The 21,539-nt window shown below is 40.3% G+C and overlaps 1 protein-coding gene across 1 annotated transcript in view; it reads right to left on the reverse strand.

Moving 5' to 3' along the window:
- Nucleotides 1-16,360: 16,360 nt before the first annotated feature.
- The window catches only part of WDR43 (WD repeat domain 43), a 46,722-nt gene continuing 41,543 nt past the window's right edge, over nucleotides 16,361-21,539 (reverse strand). Inside the window, exons 16-18 of the mRNA XM_089529554.1 lie at nucleotides 19,765-19,834; nucleotides 18,110-18,162; nucleotides 16,361-18,012 (exon numbers count right to left, since the gene is read on the reverse strand). Coding sequence (XP_089385680.1) covers nucleotides 17,869-18,012; nucleotides 18,110-18,162; nucleotides 19,765-19,834 — 267 coding nt within the window. The 3' untranslated portion in view covers nucleotides 16,361-17,868. The remainder of the gene's footprint in view (nucleotides 18,013-18,109; nucleotides 18,163-19,764; nucleotides 19,835-21,539) is intronic.

A 21,539-nucleotide genomic window follows, 5' to 3' on the forward strand; every position in this document is an offset into this window, starting at 1 on the left:
AAATCATTTATTTTGAGGGATTTATACCCTGTCATTCAATAAAATTCCAAGTTCTTGGATTAAATTCCCATTTTACATGTTTAAAAAACATAATAGAACATCTTGTACATAAAAACATAGACTTTAAAAATGATCAGGCATCTAGTTTAAAAGGGAAAATCAATAGGAAAAGAAAGAGCCCCCCAAAAGTCCTAGTCACAGTGAAAAAATTGAATTAAAAAGCCTTAAGAGGGGTGATATTTGCTTGCCAGTAAAATGACATGAGACTAGGCACCATGTGAGCCTCCACAGAAAGAACATCCCACAATTGAGTGCCACCCTTTCCACAATTACCTCTGGGTTTTTTTAACAGCCAAAACAGCTGAAATTGAAAACAAAAATTTTGGTCACTGGAAACACATTGGGCAGCTCACCAGAAAGCATGGAGTTAAATATAGCCTTCTAATGCAATTGCTAACCCCTTTTCTAGAATCGGCATTCCCAGTAACAGTGAAATGAACATTAAATCATGCCACTGTCCCAGAGAACCTATCCAGAATAATGCTAAAAGCTGCTGAGAATTGAGAAGAATCAACAGGGTGGCACTCTCCCTGTATCATGGCATGAGGGCAACAAAGGCATCTTAATGCCAAAACCAAAACAAGAAGTTCTTCCTAAGCACTTCTTCTTCTTCTGTTAGGGCATAATATTATGTGCAGTTGTCCCTCCACATTTTCAGCTTTGACTTTTGTGGATGTGATTAATATGTTATCTCTAGGAGTTTCTAGGTCTTCCAGTATGACTCTGCCATAAGTTGACCTTAGTCAGATTGGAGGACTTAGAGATTCCTAGTGAAAACACTTTTCTAGGCATTTGTATGTCCGTCAGCCCAATTCTATGGTCACTTTCTACTGGATGCTGACCACAGAGTTGTAGAGGAAGTCCTAGAGATTCCTAAAGAGGTGTGTTCTCTGTTTAAAAGAAATAGTGTTTTTTACTTGGGGTTTTCCCACTTTCATGGGGGGTCCTGTGGCCCTAACCCTAGTAAAAGTGGAGGACCCACTGTACTTTGAGAGTGAAGCCTTATCTGCACTTTCCTTTTTTTAATCCACATCAAAATTTAGCAGACATGAATGCATTTTATGTTTTAAATCCATCCAAATTTTCTGCACACCTAAAAGTGAGAGAATACAGCCAAATGATATGAGCACTACCTAAAGGCACACACTCTCCCAAATCACCTTGTTATGGCAAGGTCTGGAGCTATCAACAAGAGCCAAGGTTCCTTTTGGGCAGCTCTAGCCAAGAATTTAAGAATATGCCCCATTTCTCTTGTGGGGAAGACAAAAGAGGTTATGGAGGAGGGGGAGGGAACCTCTCTCCAGTAATAAATTGCTACAATGCAGATGTTAGAAGCAACAAATTCCTTCAAGCAAGATATTTAAGTGTGTATGCATGCCTGTGAGACGTTTCAGTTGAACTTACCTTAGTCAAAAATGTTGAGAAGGAAACAACTGGTCTTGTTCAACTGGATCCAACAGGCTCTTCACCTCTCAGCTTGTGGATGTGGGGATGAAAGAGATTCTTGTTGATGCCAGTCTCTCACAGCAACTGTTGCCATAGTTATAAATCATTTCTTATTGCCCCCACTGGACAGTCACAGAAAATAAAGGATGGATTTACTAGGTACAAGCAACTGTAATGCACATAGAAGACTGGCTCCCCTTCTCGAAGTGTGTAACACTGTGGAAAGTCAGCAAACACCAGTCGGTTCTATTGCCTGTACTTCAGAAAACCAGTAAAAAAAAAACTCTGGATGATGCTCTGTTAATAATGAGAGTTTCTAAAGTCACAAGAGAAGAGAACAGGAAAGCCTATCAGCTCTTACCTACAAGCTCTTTTTCTGGAGCAAAAAGGGGTAAAATGGTGTGAGAAGGGATGGATTGAGATACATCAACACCAACCCTTGGGAGCCACAGAAGAAGTTATTTTGCCCTCAGAAAGTGGATTGGGCAATTGCCAGATGTCTGGGTTTCTCCAGACAGGGAAAATGTATTCGAGGTTGTAATATCTGCTGTTATAGTGCTCAGGTTATTGGATGATTTTTTAAAATATCCAATGTTTTTCTTGTCCATGTCAACTGTCTGGCAATTCCTAGCACCAGCTACATTTTCCTCCCACCTTCAATTAGTTGTTGTTTTTTTTTAAATTCTGAGACTTAGGCCCTGTCCAGATGGGCCTTTAAGTACATCCTGGCGATGTACTAGGGTTGCCTCGAGGCGTTGCTTATATACGCCCCGCAACCCTTGTACGTGGCCAGGACATCAAAATGGTGGTGCCCTATCTACATGGGCACCACCATTTTGACGTAACGGCCACGCCGCATCCAAACGGCGCAGCTGTTATGTCTTGGCGCCACTGCAGGGCACTTGTGGTGCCCTTTCAGCTGTGAGAGAAGGAGCTCCGTTTTGAAGCTCCTTCCGCTGCACGTATCGCTGGCGTGGCCTTTAAACGTCTACACCAGCGATACAGAGAGAAAGGGGCTGAGTGGCCCCTTCTCCCTTTCCCCACCGCTGTCGGGGTGTCCTTGGGGCATGAAGCCCCAAGGACACCCCTTTCCAGGCCACGGGGAAGCGGCATTTTGCCGCTTCCCCGAGGCCAGGAAAAGCGGCGGATCAGGGCCTCCGGGGCTGCCGCTGTGGCAGTTGAGGCCCTGATCCGTTAGGGAAAGGGGTGGTCTGTATCCCGCCTTTGATGAACAATATGTTTCCTTTTCCTTTCCTATTTAAAAAAAGAAGTTCTAGTTCTCTAGTGCATAAGAGAAATAGCACTTTTGCAATAAAACCATTTTTTAAAAAAATTGAGAGAAGGAGAAATTTGTCCTTCAAACCATTGGACTACCCCTGCAAACCACACACCTGTTTAACAAAACATTTGGAAGTTCTGTAATGTAGATACAAGAAATCACTACGAACAGCCTCAAAAGAAATTGGAATGAGTGGAGACAGAGTCAACAGCAACCACCAGGGGTGCATCCACTGGAGAAATAATCCATTTTGGCACCGCTTTAACTGCCCAGGCTCAAGGCTATGGAATTCTGGGAGTTGGAGTTTGCTGTGGGGCCCAGAGTGGAGTTCCCCTCCACTCAGGCCCCACAACAAAATCCAGCTCCCAGAATTCCATAGCCTTGAGCCAAGGCAGTTAAAGCAGTGCCAAAATGGGTTATTTCTCCAGTGTGGATGCAGCCCAGGAAAGCCCAAGGAGCTTTAATTGCAAGAATATATGCTTGCTGAGACCAGTCTAGAAGAGTCCTGTATCTACGTAAGAAAAGATAGCAAATAACAAAATACATTCCTATCATAATGCACTCATGGAGTTGTAGGGTAATGTCTTTCAAAGCTTGGGAAAGCTATTCTTTATTTACACTATAGGTTCCAAAATCTCCTAGCTGTTGAGTAAAGCTCAAGTTTTCCTTCACATTGTAATTTGGAAAAGAAATTATTTTTGTTGTTGTTGTTGTGTATTATTATTATTATGTTTATTTATACCCCGCCTTCCTCCCAGTACAGGGTTGTGTACCTTCAAGCTGTTTCTGATATACAGAACGCAAACCTATTAATAATTAAACATAAATGGGAGGAGAGGAGGAGCAGATAGTAAGAGTGTATGAAGATTGTTCAACTATATGTCTACTAAAATGAGCATGCAATTTTTAAGCCAAGGTTCAGAAAGCCAGAATTGAATGAATCCAGTTAACATATCCTAATGTATCTTAGGATACATTATATGGTTAATGTATCCTAATGTACCTTAGGATGTATCTTAGGATACATTATGGGGAAAAGGGAGAACAGAGCAGAATGAAGCTTGTCAAAACCAGAAACACACCAAAGAAAAGAAAGCTGAGGATTCTTGGGATGCCAAATTCCATGCCAGATCACACATTTGCATGACAACATGAAGATTCTTAACACAATTTATCTACAAATTTTGTCACTTTGTCATTCTCGTGAATTAATTGTTTTCACCTTCCAATATAGAAAGAACTGTTTTGTTGCAAGTGTGCAAGTTACATACATCCAAGTTTGTCTAAAGTGCAACCAGTTAGAATGATTTGATAACAGAATTTTATATCTTTTGTTCTAGCAGTGAGGTTTCCTAGTAAAGTAAAGGAATTTGTTATGCCAAAGAATATCAGGAGAGAGAAGACTCTTCCAAGCTGTTTAACTTAAGGGTCGTAAAGTGACTGTGGCTCATGAGATTACACAACCAGTGGAAAGTTTCTATATCTGACCATGCGTTCCACTGCATTCACACTTCCCATGAGGTCCAGTTACATACAACCCCAGGAGTCTTGTTTATACTGCTGGAGTGAGGAGTAGCAAGGGATTCAGAGACTGGAGGAAGCACTGAATACATTCTGGCAAAGATAAGAACTTGTTATCAAGGCTACTGTCCAGATTTTTTTTTTCTTGAGGACTTTGTGGAGAAAGTAAAACTTCAGCTTCTCTAGAGCAAGTGAGAAGCAAGCCACCAAAGAGGCCCAAGAGCTTTGGAAGACCAGATTAGGCCTCTTTCCCTGCTGCCAAACAGTGCAAAGTGTGTCTAGTACACTGAACAGAAGTGATAATAAGTTGTCTGCAGTTCCAGCTAGCTGTTTCCAGGTCAGTGGAAGTGGAGAATTTGCTTCAGTTCTTAGCGTGAACTATAGAAGGAACTATCCAAGGTACTGGATACCAAAATAAGTTCAGCACCTCAGATAGCTTGTTTATATTACAAATTGAAACCCAGAGCAGATTCACTGTTCAAATGACATGAAAGCCACCAGCTGCCACCAGTTATACTTGTCCATAAACAAGAAAACAGTTGACCCAGTGGGGGAAATGGCAGCAAGAAATTCAGCAAAGAAATGAAAACTTGCCCATAGAATAGAAAAGGGATGTATGTTAACAAGGGTGCTTTACAGACCGCCGCTTTGCGATGGTCTGCTGGCGCTGCTGTTTGCTCCGCAAGGGAGCTGCAGCAGCCAAACTGCGCGACTCCCTCGCGGAGCAAAAAAGAAGCTCCAAAATGGAGCTTCTTCCTGTGGCACACTTATGACGTCGGGAGGGGCCAATGGCGCCCTCGTGACATCATAAGCGCCGCGCGACATGCGGACGCACGGCGGCCGTGTGGAACGGCCGCTGCCATATTGTACGTATTGACTACGTATTAGGGTTAGGGGGGTGCGGAAGCACCGCCCCTTCCTAACCCTAATACGTATGCAATACGTAATTTTTGGTGGTTTGTAACCCGCCAAGGCAGCCTTTGTTATCTCTGTGGTGGCCTAATAGTTTCTGTATGAAAGAAATGTAGGAACTTGTGATGTCTTCCCCCTCACCTCCTCACTTTATTATATCCACTCTAGCTCTTCTACACACCTGCCATAATTTTCAAACTTAAGATATTAAAACACTCTGATGACAAGTAAATTGAAAACAAACAAAACTTAGTATTGATTGTATTTGCACAACAGGGCCAAGGTGGTGGGTGGCTGTCCCTGAAAATCATAGCTTTCCCAAGGATAGTTTGTTACCAGAGCTGAGAAGAATGGACTAAAGAAGCCAGAGACCAAAATCCAGGGGGGAAAGAGTAATGCTCTGATGATCAAGCAAGTGCAAGTGCTGCAAGGACTGAGCAATTATAGCAGACCAGACCTACCCCAGTTACAGGGACCAACCTACAGACCTTGATTCATCATGCATAAAACAGGCCTTGGTCCATAAATTCACCGGATCAAGGTCTAGGATCTCTGGCATTTCTGCAAAATTCTGTGAAGGTTTTTATGGTGTTTTGTCTCCATTTATTATATTATCAACATCCTTCATTCTATTTGTCTTCCTGTAAACCTATGGATGAATCTATAATTGATGTCATTTACTTCATTTAATTTTCATTTTGACTCTAGATATATTTTCTAGGGGGTTTTTTGGTTAGCATTACTACAGGATTATGTATAATTTCTCTAACTGTATTATCTTCATAAAAACAGTTCTGTGAAAGTGATCCTAGGTCAGAATCTTAAGGTTTGTCTATTACACTCCCAGTGTTACCAGTGAATTGGCCGAAGATTGGTCCCAGGTAACTGGAGAGGGAGGAAGTAGCATGTGATGCCAAAGATAATTACACCTAGATGAATTCAAAATCCCTTGGGAAACTCTTTCTGGTCTATGCTGTAAAGGGAGGGATGGGAATTATAAGTGCTTGATTATAGTGGCAGTGAAAAAAATGGTTTACATATAAGTGGAATGGTAACTCTGTTCTGAGTTTGAGTCCACATTTAAAAGAAGCAAGGTAAATTGCTGAACCTGTTTGGAGGACAGGTTATGGCAACCTGGGTAGTTCCTTTGAAGTTTTGCTTAACCCTGGACTGGATTCACCACCACCACCACCATTGACACGGAAGCATCAGCTACCCCCATTTGATCATCCAAAATGACTTGGAAGAAGGGAGGAGAGCAACTCCTTTGCTTCTTCACTAAGGCCTTCCTGCAAGTTTTTTTCCTGTACTTCTGCTGTAATTCAATATTAACAAAACTTTTTTCAAACTTAGCACAGACAATCTATAAAACACTCAAGCACACAAATACCCAAGGAAGTGGTGTTGCAGAAATTGAACATGATAAACCCATCCAATCATCAGTCCAGCAGTTCAACTGTTTGACAGGTAAGAAGAATGTCTTGATTAGACAGAGGATGGTGAGAAAGTTCACTGCATTTTTGGAATGCAGAACATTCCAGGGGAAACCAGGAAGCAGGCCAAATTTAGAAACGGCCCAAGGTTTACAAAGCTTTCAAAACATGGTCCAGTATCCTGTTATACAAGAGTACATCTAATTTCTGACTGTGTATGTCTAGGGTTGTATTCCAATTGCAGAAATAATCCAGTCTGACACCATTTTAACTGCCATGGCTCATTGCTATGGAATTCTGAGATCATTCAGTCCTACAAGAGGAGATAGAAGAGACATTTTGTAGTTCTGTTACCCCAAAAGCTGGGGTCCTGGGAGGGCACCCACGAATAATATTTAATGGAGGCATTGATATAGCTCATTTAAAATTAGGCTTTGGCTGGAGCAACATTCAGTCTGAGATCTTGTATAACGTTTCCAAACCCCACAGAACTCCAGAGGGAAAGCTTAATAAGGTATTTTAGTTTTATGAGTGAAAGAATCAACATGCATGCAAATACACTCACATGCATACACACACAAGTACTAACCAAGCAAATGTGTGGTGGGGGGGATAGTGACTTTGGGGGTTGCTAAGAGGCGATAGTTACTCTATATATATATATATATATATATATATATATATATATATATATATATCCCGCCTTTCTCCCAAAGTGGAACCCAAGGCGGCTAACATACATAAAACACAATTAAAATTGTACAACTAAAATCGTAAAAATATAAAAATTACAAATATAAAAATTCAAACAAAGTTAAAATTAACAATCCAAGACCATCCCTCTCATCCCCCAATAAAACCAAGCCTACCAGATCTCAAAAGGCCTGTTTAAGCAAAAATGTCTTTGCCTGCCTGTGAAAGGCCAGCAGTGAGGGGGCCAGCCTAGTCTCCCGTGGAAGGGAGTTCCAGAGGATGGGAGCAGCCACTGAGAAGGCTCTCTCTCATGTCCTCACCAGGTGAACCTGGGATGGTGGTAGGGCCGAGAGAAAGCCTTCTCCTGAGGATCTTAGGGCTCTAGGTGATTCGTATGAGTGGTGGTTTCCTGAAGCATAGCTCCGATCGAGGGTTGTCCAGAATGGAGATGACTCAATAGCCACTGCAGCAAGTGGGGGCAGCCAGCTTATTGGGGAGTTTAGCAGAAGTTGGACAAAGATTCTGTCCTGCTGCAGAAACTAGACCAAATTGCCAGTGTGCAGGCAGCACCATTTATACTCAAAATCACATCCTGGTGTAGTAATCCCGGGATGAATGGATTATCTCATCAATAAATGGTTTTTTCTAGGGGGAGAAGAATGGTAGGGAGATTGAGGAAGCATTCGAACAATTGGCATGAATATCCCAAACAACGGAAAACTCTTCCACTCAAAAACTACCTTTTATTTGTGTATGCACAACCACCTCAGGTCAAAATCCCATCATTGCCCTCAATAAAGGATTATGCTGACATCAGTCTTGGGTTACTTCATCGTGGTGAGTACTATTGTTTCTCTCTTGCTAAGGCCAAATGGATTTCCAAATTTGGTCTGGCTAGGTTTCTGCAATGGGGTTGCCGTTAGGCTATCCACCTGAGCATCTCTTTTAATATTAAAATAATATCAAATATGATTGGGTGGCCCTTGGGTAACAGTTCTTACCATAGCAGAACTTTTATCTCTCTCCTAGGTCCAAAATACCATGCAGAAATAATCCAGTTTGAGACTGCTTTAACTGCCCTGACTGAGTGCTAGGGAATCCTGGGAATTGCAGGATATTGTGGCACCAAGCGTTCTAACAGAGAAGGCTAAATGTCTCACAAAACTACAGTTCCCATAATTTCCTAGCATTGAGTCAGTGCAGTTAAAGTGGTCTCAAACTGAATTATTTCTGCAGTGTGTTTTGGATCCTAGTGCAGGATCCTGGTCTTGATTGCATTTATCTTCATTAACACAGGTGTCCAGAGTGAAGCAGGCATTTAGAAAGACAACACTGGATAATTTTACATTATGGAGAAATATTTATCTCTTTGTTTTACATATTTCACACCACTTTTTAGGCATTTAGATTTCAAAATACAGCAAGATGTCCCAAACCTTTTGCCAAAGGCAAAATCAAAATAATTCACTTCTTTTTTTTCTTTTTCTTTTTGCAAAATACAGGCAAAACCGGGTCTCCCACTATACTCTATATTTTGAACACATGCATAAAGAAAGGTCACACTGATCATAAATGTGAAATTCTTCTCCAACATAACATTAATATTTAACTTGTTAGAACTTCAAGACATTCAAGATTGAGCTGTTAAACTGACAGCAGGGAGCACCTATCAATGTCTCTGATGGGCTTGACACTGAAGAATTATTTCAGAAAAGTAACAAGAAAATGGAACTCAATGTTGGCAAAACCTGTTTTTTTAAGTATATGCTATTACTTCACATCACTTTTGCCCAGTCACTCACCAGTTTTCTGTGGCACAAAACTGACACCTACTGGTCATCTATAGAATAAAAATGTCTGGGACACTATGCTTATACGGGATCTCAGACATTGATACATGAAAGCCCTAGAAGTCAGACAGTCAAGAGATTTACTCTAAAGTTGAAGAAGCAGAGGCTTCTCTTTTTAAAAAATGAAAAAGAAAAGAAAAGTCGAATGAACAGTGGATGCACTTGCATATCACAGAAAACCAGTTTCTTGCTTAAACCATGCATTCTACAACAAATTACCAAACAAACTGTGACTCTCTTCCCCATTTCTGGTTTCAAGTACATATTGAGGCAATAGCTTTATTAAGTCAATCAAAAAGGCACAAAAATTCTGCAAGCATCCCAAAACCAACATTTCTGCATCACACCAAGATATTTTAAAATCACACAGATAAAAGGGGAAGAGAGAGGAAAGTGAAGTCGAATCACGTAGCCATCCTCAAATGATATGAGAGGAATGGCACACAGACTACTAAATTGTTCCTAAAGCCATAAACTCATTCGCCCTGCACTTGTTGGGAGCAGGGCCAGGGCTGGGGAACCCCACAAACCAAACAAAAGCCCACCAACGTATAAAATGAGTTCTTCATTTGAGAATATGATGCAAGAATTCTGATTTATTTCACACCTTTCGTCAGCTCTTGTTTCAAGGCAGGCAGCTGGGGAAACAAACCATGGATGCAGGTTCAAATGTCACAACAAAACTATGGTTTAAATAAAATGGAGTTTGTAAGCCAAAAAATAATGGATTCAAATTGTGGTTTCTGGCCAATTAAGAAACGAACAAATTTATTGTGCCATAACTTATCAAGGCCCAGAGCCCACTTTATTAAATGCATAAAAAGAATATAAAGGTATTAATTAAAGTTCCCCCCTACCCACACATAGACTGCAAAGTAATGAACTATCTATGAATTCAGTCTCTAAATGTAAAGCCACTTTCATACATCTCTACAATTTTATCACTTCACATATTTCAGGAGGTGTAGACGGGCATCCTGGGAGATTCAATATCTTTCCTCTCTCTAATCTCCTTTTTTAAGTTAGCTGTGTGTTCCATTAATTTGTTCTTTTTGAGATGTCATTATTATTTCATTTATATCCCACTTTTCTTTCAATGAAATAACCATATGGCTCTCCTACTCCTACTTTGTCCTCACTATAAACTTGGGCAGTAGGTTAGGATGAGAACATGGTCAGGCCCATGGTCACCTAGTCATGCATGGATCAGTGAGAATGAAAAGGAACAGAGAGGATGCATGGATGAGCCTTTCAGGTGTGTACATTATGTGGGGACAGGGTTCCTGCAGAACTGCATTGTACAAATTTCTGGACTGGTTCAGCACATAGAACAACTCATATACAAGTCACAAAGGCCATGAAGAACTCCCACATCCAACACTCTTATGACTGCAAACATACTTCAGTTAACAAAGGTCCAAAACACACTGCAGAAATAATCCATTTTGAGAGCACTTTAACTGCCCTGGCTCAGTGCTAGGGAATCCTGGGAATTGTAGTTTATTGCAGCACCAGAGTTCTCTGACAGAGAAGGCTAAATGTCTCATAAAATTGCAGTGCCCAGGATTCCCTAGCATTGAGCCAGTGCAGTTAAGGCAGTCTTAAACTGGATTGTTGCTGCAGTGTGTTTTGGACCAAAGTCTCTGACAAAGAAACTCCTTTTTACAATGTCTTTTTATGCCCATACAGCTGCCCTTGTCTTCTGCATAACTGGAAAAAAAATTAGCATCAGTACTTCAAGGATGGTTAAGAACAGCTGGAAAAATAGACTTTCAGTGTCAGGTTGCAAAATGTATCTGCAGTTAACATTGCAATAAACTAGTTGATTCTACTGCAGCTGTGTGTGCTTGCCTGCAACAGTCGAGGTAAACAGCTCCATCCAGAAAAATCTTACAGATTATGTTTGAACTACAGATAGAAAAGGGAAAGGGTGTTTCAACAGATACCCCCAGCATGTTAAAGAAGCATAGATGTATACATCTGGACACCAAAATGAAAATCATAAGGAATGTGGAAGCCGGTCAAAGGAAATCATCATCCCTGGATGCATCTAGGAAGATGGTTTCAAGTGAGATCTAGAAAATTCAACATGATTGTTTTTTGTTTAGTTATGCAAGGCTTACCTCACCTGATTGCTTCATTTCACACATATATATTGTTTGTTCTAAATTTAAAAAAATAATGCTGAAACATATTGAGATGTTGATCATATCTCCTCTTAACCTTCTATTCGCCAGGCTAAACATACCCATCACCCTAAGTCTCTCCTCATAAGGCATAGTTTCCAGACCTTTCACCATTTTGGTCACCCTCCTCTGGATATGCTCAACATCTTTTTTGAACTGTGATGCCCAGAACTGGACACAGGTGAGGCCTGACCAAAACAGAACAGAGTGGCACTATTACTTCCCTTGATCTCAGTACTATTGATGCAGCCTAGAATTGCATTGGCTTTTTAAACTGCTGCATCACACTGCTGACTCAGGATCAACTTGTGGTCTACTAGTAGTCCTAGATCCCTTTCATGTGTAGTCCTGTTAAGCCAGGGGTCCCCGATCCTATATCTATGCATGTCATTTTTTTCTGCCTAAGTGCAGTACTTTACATTTCTCCATGCTGAAATTCATTTTGTTAGTTTTGGCCCAGCTTTCTAATCTATTAAGGTCATTTTGAATTTTGATCCTGTCCTCTGGGGTATTAGCTACTTCTCCTATTTTGGTGTCATCTGCAAATTTGATAAGCATACACTCTATTCTTTTATCCGATAATTAATAAAGATGTTGAATAGTGCTGGGCCCAGGACAGACCTCTGAGGCACCCCACTGATTAAAACATACTTTCATACAGTTGCCCCTCAATATCCACGGATGCCTCATTCATGGATTCAAAAAAGATTGTATGTACAGCGCTGTGTAAATTTACAGCGCTTTATAAATAAAGGTTAATAATAATATATATAAATTCCAAAAAGCAAAGCTTATTTTTGCCATTTTATATAAGGGACACCATTTTACTACATCACTGTATTAAATGCAACCTAAGCACCCATACATTTTGGTATCCATGGGGTGGGGGTGGGGGTCCTGGAACCAAATTTCAGCAAATACAAAGTGCTCACTGTATAGGTTTTTTCTCCTCTCTCTTCCAACAGCCTTACTGGAAATTGACAGCTAAGGAGAATAACAAATTCTGATTTCAAAAGACAAATGGGATACTCTAAAGAGCTCTAGAACAATCCTAGTTTGGCTCAATCTCTCATTCTGGTTGAGCACCCAAGGAACCATATCAAGTTGTGAATTATATGGCTCGCTTGAATTCAGTCTTAAAGGACGGGTTTTCTAATTTTTTAAAAAGATAGTAAAACAATCCAACCCAGCCTTTCCCAGACTAGTACTTCCCAGGCATGTTGAACTATAGGTACCTTCATCCCCAACCACATGATGATGGTGATGCCAGAATCCATATGTATGGTTATATCATGATATGATGATATTAGGAGATGAAGAAATGAGGGCATGGTAATATGGTGAAATTAAGCTGGATAGTATGTGGGCTATTGTGAAGGGGATACTGATTATGCTAAATCCAAGCCTGGGAAACAAATGGGAGGAGCAGATAGTCATCGGTGGAAAGGAGTTGTAGTTTATGACCCCAACCTTCCTGCCATAGATTGGAGCTGTGAAACAGGGATGACTTTCTTCCTGAAGGGAGATTTAAAGATAACACAGGAGGGGAAAGAGGGAAACATGAAGGACCCTTTGATCTGGATCGAAAAGAAGAGATCTTGGGGGGGGGGGAGGATGGAGGATGGGAATCTTTTTCTGATGGTCTGATGGGGATTTTGCTTAGTTCTAACACAGAACCAGGACGGGGAAGTTTCTGTCTCGATATCCAGAATAAATCCCTAGTTTCTATTACACTACAGTGCTGTCTTGATTATTGAGAACTGGGTCCTCCAATCCTGACAAATGGCAACTGTAGCCCTTAACCTCTAGAGCAGTGGTTCCCAACCTGTGGGTTGGGACCCCTCTGGGGGTCAAATGACCCTTTCATGGGGGTTGCCTAAGACCATTGGAAAGCACCTATTTAATTACAGTTATGAAGTAGCAATGAAAATAATTTCATGGGTTTGGGTCACCACAACATGAGGAACTGTATTAAGGGGTCACGGCATCAGGAAAGTTGGGAACCACTGCTCTAGAGGATACCAGATTGGAAAATGCTATGCTATCATTAATAAAATCACACTGAATTTGTAAAGGAAGGGCTAAATTAGCTGCCACTGAAGTGCTTGTTTTATATTTGTCAGATTTTTTTCAAAACATTTAAAAAGATGTGTTGAAATAGGAAAATGGCTTCCCTCAGCTCACAGTTTTAACTTTTCAAGTACAAAAATTGCTATGTGTGCTTCTGCAAATCTCAGAAGAAAATGCTTATTCATAGATAAGACATTGTTTGACACTGTAATAATACTTCATATTGGGATAAAGAACCTATTGAGAATTCCGCCTCTGCAGCCATTTTCCTACAAAGGGTTTCTGCAAAATTACTTGCAGACATTAGATGCACTGATTGTGTAAATTAGACCCAAAAGGTATTTGACAATCAACTTTTGACTGATAAAAACCACTTGACCTTCTAATCCAGCACACCACACAGCCCAAAGAATAGAAAAGTACTAGTTCGTTAACAACTAATTCTCCCCAATCCCACCAACAGCTACTTCTGCCAAGATTCAGTGCTATGATAGATGGCAATCATACCCATTATTGTAATGTTTTTGGGTGTAACCATACTCATAGCTTACTCCTGCATATCCAATGACCATACTGTGCAATCTAGTTATGCGTCACAGATCTATTATATATACATGGTAATAACCACATGCTGTTTTGAAGTCTTAAGCAGCAGGATCCTTGAAAGGCTTTTTAAAGATCTGCTTTATGGATTCTCTTCTGTCTTCCCCCACCATTAGAAGATGACTTGCCGTCCGAAATCAGGCTCCCCAACCACACTGAGCTACTGTTTAAAAGAAAAGAATACATGAAATGCATTAACACATCTCTTGTACAATCTCTGGCCTCTAACAGGCAGACGCGACCACGAAGCCCAGTTGATATATAGCACACTTTTGCTATACAAGCCACATGCTGGGACCATAAGGTAAATGGCAGGGGAAAATAATTAAAATAAATGATCACAAAAGTGTCTGCAGTGGCACACTGCATTATTGTGAAGGGTGAAACAGAAGACAATAATCCTCTCATACACCTCTTTTTTATCTCATGTTTAACATCTCATATTTCCTATTTTATTAATATCTTTGTATCCCACCCTACATTGTGGTATCTCAGGGTGGTGTACAAGTAGAAACAATTTACAAGTGTAAAACCATAAAGGTAATTTTAACAGACTGAAAACATACTAAACAATTAAACCGGTAAAAGTTTACAAGATTTAAGCAGCTAAAACCATGACACATACATTCTGGAAAGAACAAAACACCATGTTTTGATTTGGCATTGAAAAGAAAGTAGCACTGGCACCAGTTGGACCAGTGTGCCACAGCGAAGCTCTTCCCATGTCCTCCCACAATGCATTGCTCCCATGGTAGAAGACACAAGAGGGCCTTTTGCAGATTACCCATGCAGATACTCCTTCAATTATCAAGGTCCCTGGCCATTTTAAGGGCTTTGAGCGTCATCACAGCACCAGGAATACAATCCAGAAGTGTATTGGCAGCCACTACAATTCCTTTAAGATCAGTGTTATATGGTTCTTATAAGCTGTTCTTGCCAGAAAACCAGCTACTAGTTAATGCAAATGACAACCTTCAAGTTGTCTTCAAGTACAACTCCATACAGAGTATAGTGCAGCAGCCTAAGGAAATTACCAGAGCATGGACTATAATGGGGTGAGGTTCTATCCTACATTATATGCTCATACACAAAATAACTGGCCCTAGAGTTGCTTTTCACATAAGTTTAGAGAATTTGAATCTACAAGCACATATATTTGTGATGTGTTGTTTTAATTAAGCAGTTTATTGGCTACACATCTTGACACAGCAATAATAAAGCTTGCATTAACAAAGATTAGTGCACCAGTTTTGTGTCCTTAGAGCCTCCAATTGTCCAGGGATTTCTACACTGACTTTATCTCAATTAAAATTTTGTATTTCCATAAAATGTGTTGACAGGTGTCACCAATTTCCTGTTTCACCTAAGGTTCAGAATGTTGCTTGCATGTCTTATCTCTTTGGTTTCATAGTATATTTAGCCTAAAAGAATATATTTGTGCTCACCACTAGGAAATTCTGAGTCAGACACCTGGAAGACTAGGTTGTATTCTACCCACTGCTCAAGGGACGCAGGGACATCTGTTATATCCACAAAAGGAGATGCCATTTGCATTGCCATCAAGGCCAGGATCCAAGGTCACCAGGATCCTTGTTTTCATAAACCATAGTCTCAGTTGCTTCACTGGCTGTTTGAGTGGTATTCTCATATGCCCTGAATCAGGCATGCTGGAATCAGACACAGGAATGGGGCTGCAAAGCCACAGGAAGACAGCTGCTGAGGTTTTTTGTTTTTGCTTCTGAAGCATTTTTTTCTTCCTTTCAAGTGCCATGAGGAAGGCAGAAAATCAAAAGGACATGCTCTTGTTTTCAGTGAAGGAAGTTACAGAATGCTGAAGAAGAAAACAAATAAAGGAGGCAAGAATGAACTGGAAGCAGAAGCTTGTGGGAAAAGTTGACAAGTGTTAATGCTTAAATGAAGTTTTTCTGGGCAACATAAGGAAGAAACTGGAGGTGGAGCCAGAGAGCAATTATTTTTAATGATCTGATACCCAATATTCTGGGTGGTGAACCATTCTCCTGAATAGCTCAAGAAGGACCTTGCCTCACAAATTATTGTGAACATTAAAACCAAAGTGAAGGTTATCACACATTCTGTCAATACAGTTGGTAGGACAAATTCTAGCAAGAAACAAAAACACTGAGTGCAAATGAACTGCAGCAATGCAGTTTTAAAGAACAGAGATCTCTCACATCGGGGAACTTGCTTTCCTGAAAAGGAAAATCGAGGAACCCTTAATCAATGCTACCTGCAAGAACTCAACCTAGGACACCCCCGCCCCCAGACACATACACACGACAGAACTAGTTCTTGATAAAGGTAATGTATATTTATTCACTTTACAAAGGAGGGCAGTATTTGGTTGCAACAGCTCCAATTATAGACAAATATAACTGTACATTATATTGGTGAATGGCTCAAAACCTGCTCTTTAAACTGTTCATACCACTTTAGCTTTATTCAATTAACAGCATCCCATGTTCTTCCCCTAGGATTAAAAAAACTCACAATAAATGTATTTGCTTTGTATTACATTATTCACAAGCTTCTGCCCTCCCCTTTACTAATATTATTATTATTTTATTGTTGTGGTTATTTTTTACTGTTCCAAAGGCAGAGCTTTTTCTGAGGCTGTGTCCACACAGGCCAAATAACACAGCCTCCTCTGGTACTGGTGCAAACTGTCAGGATGATGTCCAGCCAGTTCAGTACCAAACTAAACTTATATCCCCCCACCCTGACACAATTTTTTAAAAACCCACCTTTTGTCCTGATTCTTCCAGAGCCCTCCAGAGCGACAGCAGGCGGCTGTTTACAATGCATCCCATTGTGCTGTCCCCCACCACTGCAGGTTGCTTGCTCTGATGTCAGAATGAGGTATCCAACCATGTGATCAGTGCTGGGCACCTCATTCTTAACCTCAGAATGAACAACTTATGCCAGCAGAGGCAGGGGTGAGTGGCATAGTAAGATACATTTGCGAACAGCTGCCTTGTGTTTCAATGGAGTGCCCAAGGTAATGGAGGGATATTGGAACAGCTTCCGGGCCAGAATATCCTGGGCTGCTCCCAGAGTATTCTGCCATGTGTGGATCCGGCAACAGTTAGAAATGACTTATGTACAAGCTTAATTAAAAGAAAAGGTCAGGAAGCATCATTGGGTCTTTTTTTTTAAGTGCAAGAAAAGTGATTGATCTGCACACATATATAAAAAATCCTGTTTGGTTTTTAAAAAGAAAATGCTTTTTTTCAAACTGGTTAGCACTGTATCACTGCCAAGGCATGAATAATTCTGTTATGAAGGAATGGACTTACAGAGAGGGAAAAGGAAGAACTATCAAGAAAATTCAACAGTATGTTTTACGTCTTACAAAAATATTTATTCTCTTCCAAAAAATGTAGCAAGACGTCAACTGGAAAAGTATGTAACTAAAGTAGATCAAGAAGATACAGAGTGGTCTTCAATCCAGAATTTGAAACGGATAAAACAAAGCTGCAGCAGGTTTACCATCCAAAGGGTCTTGGTAAAACCATTTCATGTGAGATGCAAAACGAATGTCCAATAGGGATAACTTGCCAACTATGTAGAAGAGAAATGTTTCATCATGATCCCAGGAAATGTAGGGTATAAGAAGGCTGGCATTGTTACACATTCTGGAGCTGGAAATACAGTGTCCTAATATGCTGCCATACACAATGGTCAGGTATCAAGTCTGCATTCCTTTGTGTGATGCAAGCAGTTTTCAGCATGGCAATCCAGAAATTAAATGTTTTGGTGGCCAGCTTTAACAGGCTTTATTTCTTTTAAAGTACATCCTATTCTTCTTCACTTTCATTTTCTGGGTCCAAATCTGATTCACCATTGATTTCTTTGTCTACAGCCATTTCCTCCTCCTTATCAGATAGTTCATCCCTTTCACTGTTCTCATCTTCTTCTTCCTCATCTTCATCCCAGTTCTCCTGCAGGAGAGAGAAATAAGATATGTACCTACTCCAATCATGTTTTTAATCAACTGACTTCCAAAACATGCCAAAGGCAGTAAAAATTTTTACTTACATCTGAATCTTTCTCTGCAGCCATCTCATCATCTGAACCTTCCTCTGAAGATTCTATGAGTAGAGATCACAAGAACTTGATGTAAGTTTTTCTCCAAACAGATTCTAACAGCATGCAATCCAACAAGCTAAAACATCTGCCCCACTATACTACTGTTAAAATTAGTTGAGTACATATAAGGAATTTTGCTGGCAGAAAAGGGCAGGGGTTTTCAGCAGAGTTCAAATGTCAACACTGGTCTCCAACCCCTTAAGTAAATGACTAACATAATGACATCAGCCTAGAAGCACAGAAGCAAACCACTCCCATCCCTGGCCCTTGACTGATGTGTTCTTCATGGCTGTAACCATGAAGCCAATTACAGAACTTTGACAGTTTTGACACAATGCTATGGTAATCTACTCAGGCTGCTTGAGTTTGCTGTTTATTTAGGTCAGCCACAGATTAATTACAGAGCCAGCATGGTGTAGTGGCTTGAGAGTTGAATTAGGACTCTGGAGACCAGAGTTTGATTTCCAGCTTGGCCATGAAACTTACTTAGTGCTGCTGGACAAGTCACACTCTCTCAGCCTCAGAGGAAGGCAATGGAAAATCTCTGAAGCAATCTTGCCACGAAAACCCTATGATAGGTTCATCTTAGGGTCCCCATAAGTTGGAAACAACTTGAAGGCATACCAAAACAATAGAGTGCCTGATTACCTGTGACATTCCAGATGGTTAGATCACTTAAGGCCATAATTCTTGATTACTGGCCTTGCCAGCCGTAGCAGATGTGAGGACCACACATTTCCTATCACTAGCATTTTACACAAATTCTCCCCACATGCTGTTCTTGTTGTCCACTTTTAAGTTGTTTCCGACTTATGGCGACCCTAAGGTGACCCTACCACAGGGTTTTCTGGGCTAAGAGTGTGTCTTATTCAAGATCACCCAGTGGCTTTCCACGGCCGATTTGAGGACTCAAACTTCCATCTCCACAGTCCTAGTACTACATTCAAATCACTACACCACTACTGCTGGCTCTCTCATATATATACTATTAATTTAATTTATATCCTGCCTTTCTCCTAGTCTAGGACCCAAGCAGCAGAACTGTGTGCTTCCCCTTGCTGGCCCCAACATCTGCATGAACAATGGGATGAATCAAAAGGGGCTTTATGCATGCAGAGGTATATGCATGGATGAAAAGGAAGCCTTTTTTGAACAAAGGAACAGGACATACAATCTTGGAGGATAGTACCAGCAGATGCATCCCAATTTCACATCCTCCATACCATAGGTAGTCAAATGCACAGGGGTGGGGGAAATTCTCTCATCTTTGCAGGCTGCACCTGCCCATGTTTTTTTGAGGTCATTTTTGAGTGAAAATTGCTTCCAAATAGCACAAAAAACCTCCCTCCCCACTGTTTTCACATACAGATTCGAGGCTGGGGGAAATATTTGCACAATACCCTTCTGACAGCTTGACATGAACAGATTCAAATGTTAAAAAAAATTGATTCCCTTTCTTTCTTCCCTGTTGCACTTTATTTCTGTTGATAAGACCAATTAAGAACATATACAACTCCCAGTCTGAAAGAAAAGGGCCAAGAACTAAACAGGTTTCACTATATTTCCTGTTCACTGTTCATCTCCACTGAATCCATTTTGCTTACCTTCCTCATACACCAGCTTTGCAGTCTGGTCAATCTCAGGACCATCGTGAGCTTTTTTCAGAGCCGCCACCTGAGAAAGAATGCATGCCATCAAGTTGGGCTGTCACAGTGCTTTATACCCACACAATCCTTCATGTGTACAACTTGCATTACTTACAAAAAGTAAGACAGTTTATGTGCATGCAATTAAAATGAAGTATTAGTCAAAGTGACCACTTGTCACCCATATAAAGGCAGAGTGGATAATGTTAAAACATGAATTACATTTTTACAAAGTCAACAATGTTCTACATCCAATTGTTAGTCCTAACTACAGTAGACCCACTGAATCAATAGAATATAAATAAGTATTGACTAACTAACTTCCCACTGATTCAATAGGTCTGCTTTAGATGAAGCTAACAACTGGACTTAAGTCCAATGTGAACTTCTGTCCCTTTGATTAAGAAAGTTTTTTAAAAATTGGAAGTGTCAATGAATTTGCAAAATATACTTCAGATTTAGACTGCCATATCTTTGTAACAAGTATGCCTTTCAGAAGATTTCCAAAACAGTATCCCTGATTTGAAGTCGAATGCTTTCACGGCCAGCATACATATTTTTTCGGGACCGGGGGGGGGGGGGGGGGGGGAGATTCAGGCTATAAGGCTGTGTTCTGGAAGAGTTTATTCCTGACGTTTCACCAGCAGCTGTGGCTGGCATCTTCAGAGAATGCCAGCCACAGCTGCTGGTGAAACGTCAGGAACAAACTCTTCTAAAACATGTACTCATAGCCTTAGAAACCCACAAAAAATATTCTTGATTGCCTATGGCAGAGAGTGAAGCACCCTTTGGCATCTTAACAACTAACAATGTTATTGTGACAATTTTTTTTGAAAGAGAACCTGCTCTGTCAACTGCAGAAAATGCTGTTCTCAGTGGCCAGATAAAATATACTGTGGGTAACATTTACAGTTTATAAAGTAGATTTTAACACACAGTATGTTTACACCACAATAAAATGGTTAGGCCTTAAAGTGTCACAGAACTCTCTGTTACAGAAAATACATTTATTACTAAAGTTTTACATTCAAGAGAGAGTATACAAGTCAATGTTTGATGGAAATGTAGCACTTAGAAAAGAAATCAGAATCTCTAAAGCCCAAAGCAACCTATTAAAAGATAATGCTATGGAAATATGTATTGTAAACCTGCTGTTTTTGTGGCAAGTTTAAACCTATGTAAGTCCTGATTTCAGCATTATTAACCATCAGACAACAGGGGGAAATATTATTGAGTAAATTGTAGGGTACTTTCTGATCCCAGGAAGAATTCCAATGTTTTCAGAGTGAGCAACTGCCTTAGCAATATAGTTATGATTGATTACGGTTAGAGTTCCACATACATTTATTTATTTCCAGATCTTAATAAAAATTCCAATGTCTCTCCCAGTGTCCGAATCCCTACAGAAGGGCGAACCTACTGAAAACCAGGGTACACAGTTTCTGCACATCTGCATCACAGTTTCACAAATTACCCTGCTTTGGACAAAAATGTCATTTCATTGATTTAAAAAAGCCATTTATTTATTGCGACATTTATTTTTTGAAGAAAATATATTGTATATAGTAACTGGCTGAAACTTGGGGACATTATTTACAATTGTGCAGGTCTTCTAAACAATTGCACAGTGCTATTCCACTAAACTGAAGCTGACATCACTGCCTGAAACGTCTAATGTTGAGATTTATTTTAAATAACCTATTAAATCCTTTTCTTCTACATCTGCCACTGTT

Source organism: Sceloporus occidentalis, unplaced genomic scaffold (assembly GCF_023333645.1).
Source record: "Sceloporus occidentalis isolate IW3139 unplaced genomic scaffold, rSceOcc1.0.p SCAF_6, whole genome shotgun sequence".
Classification (NCBI taxonomy): domain Eukaryota; kingdom Metazoa; phylum Chordata; class Lepidosauria; order Squamata; family Phrynosomatidae; genus Sceloporus; species Sceloporus occidentalis.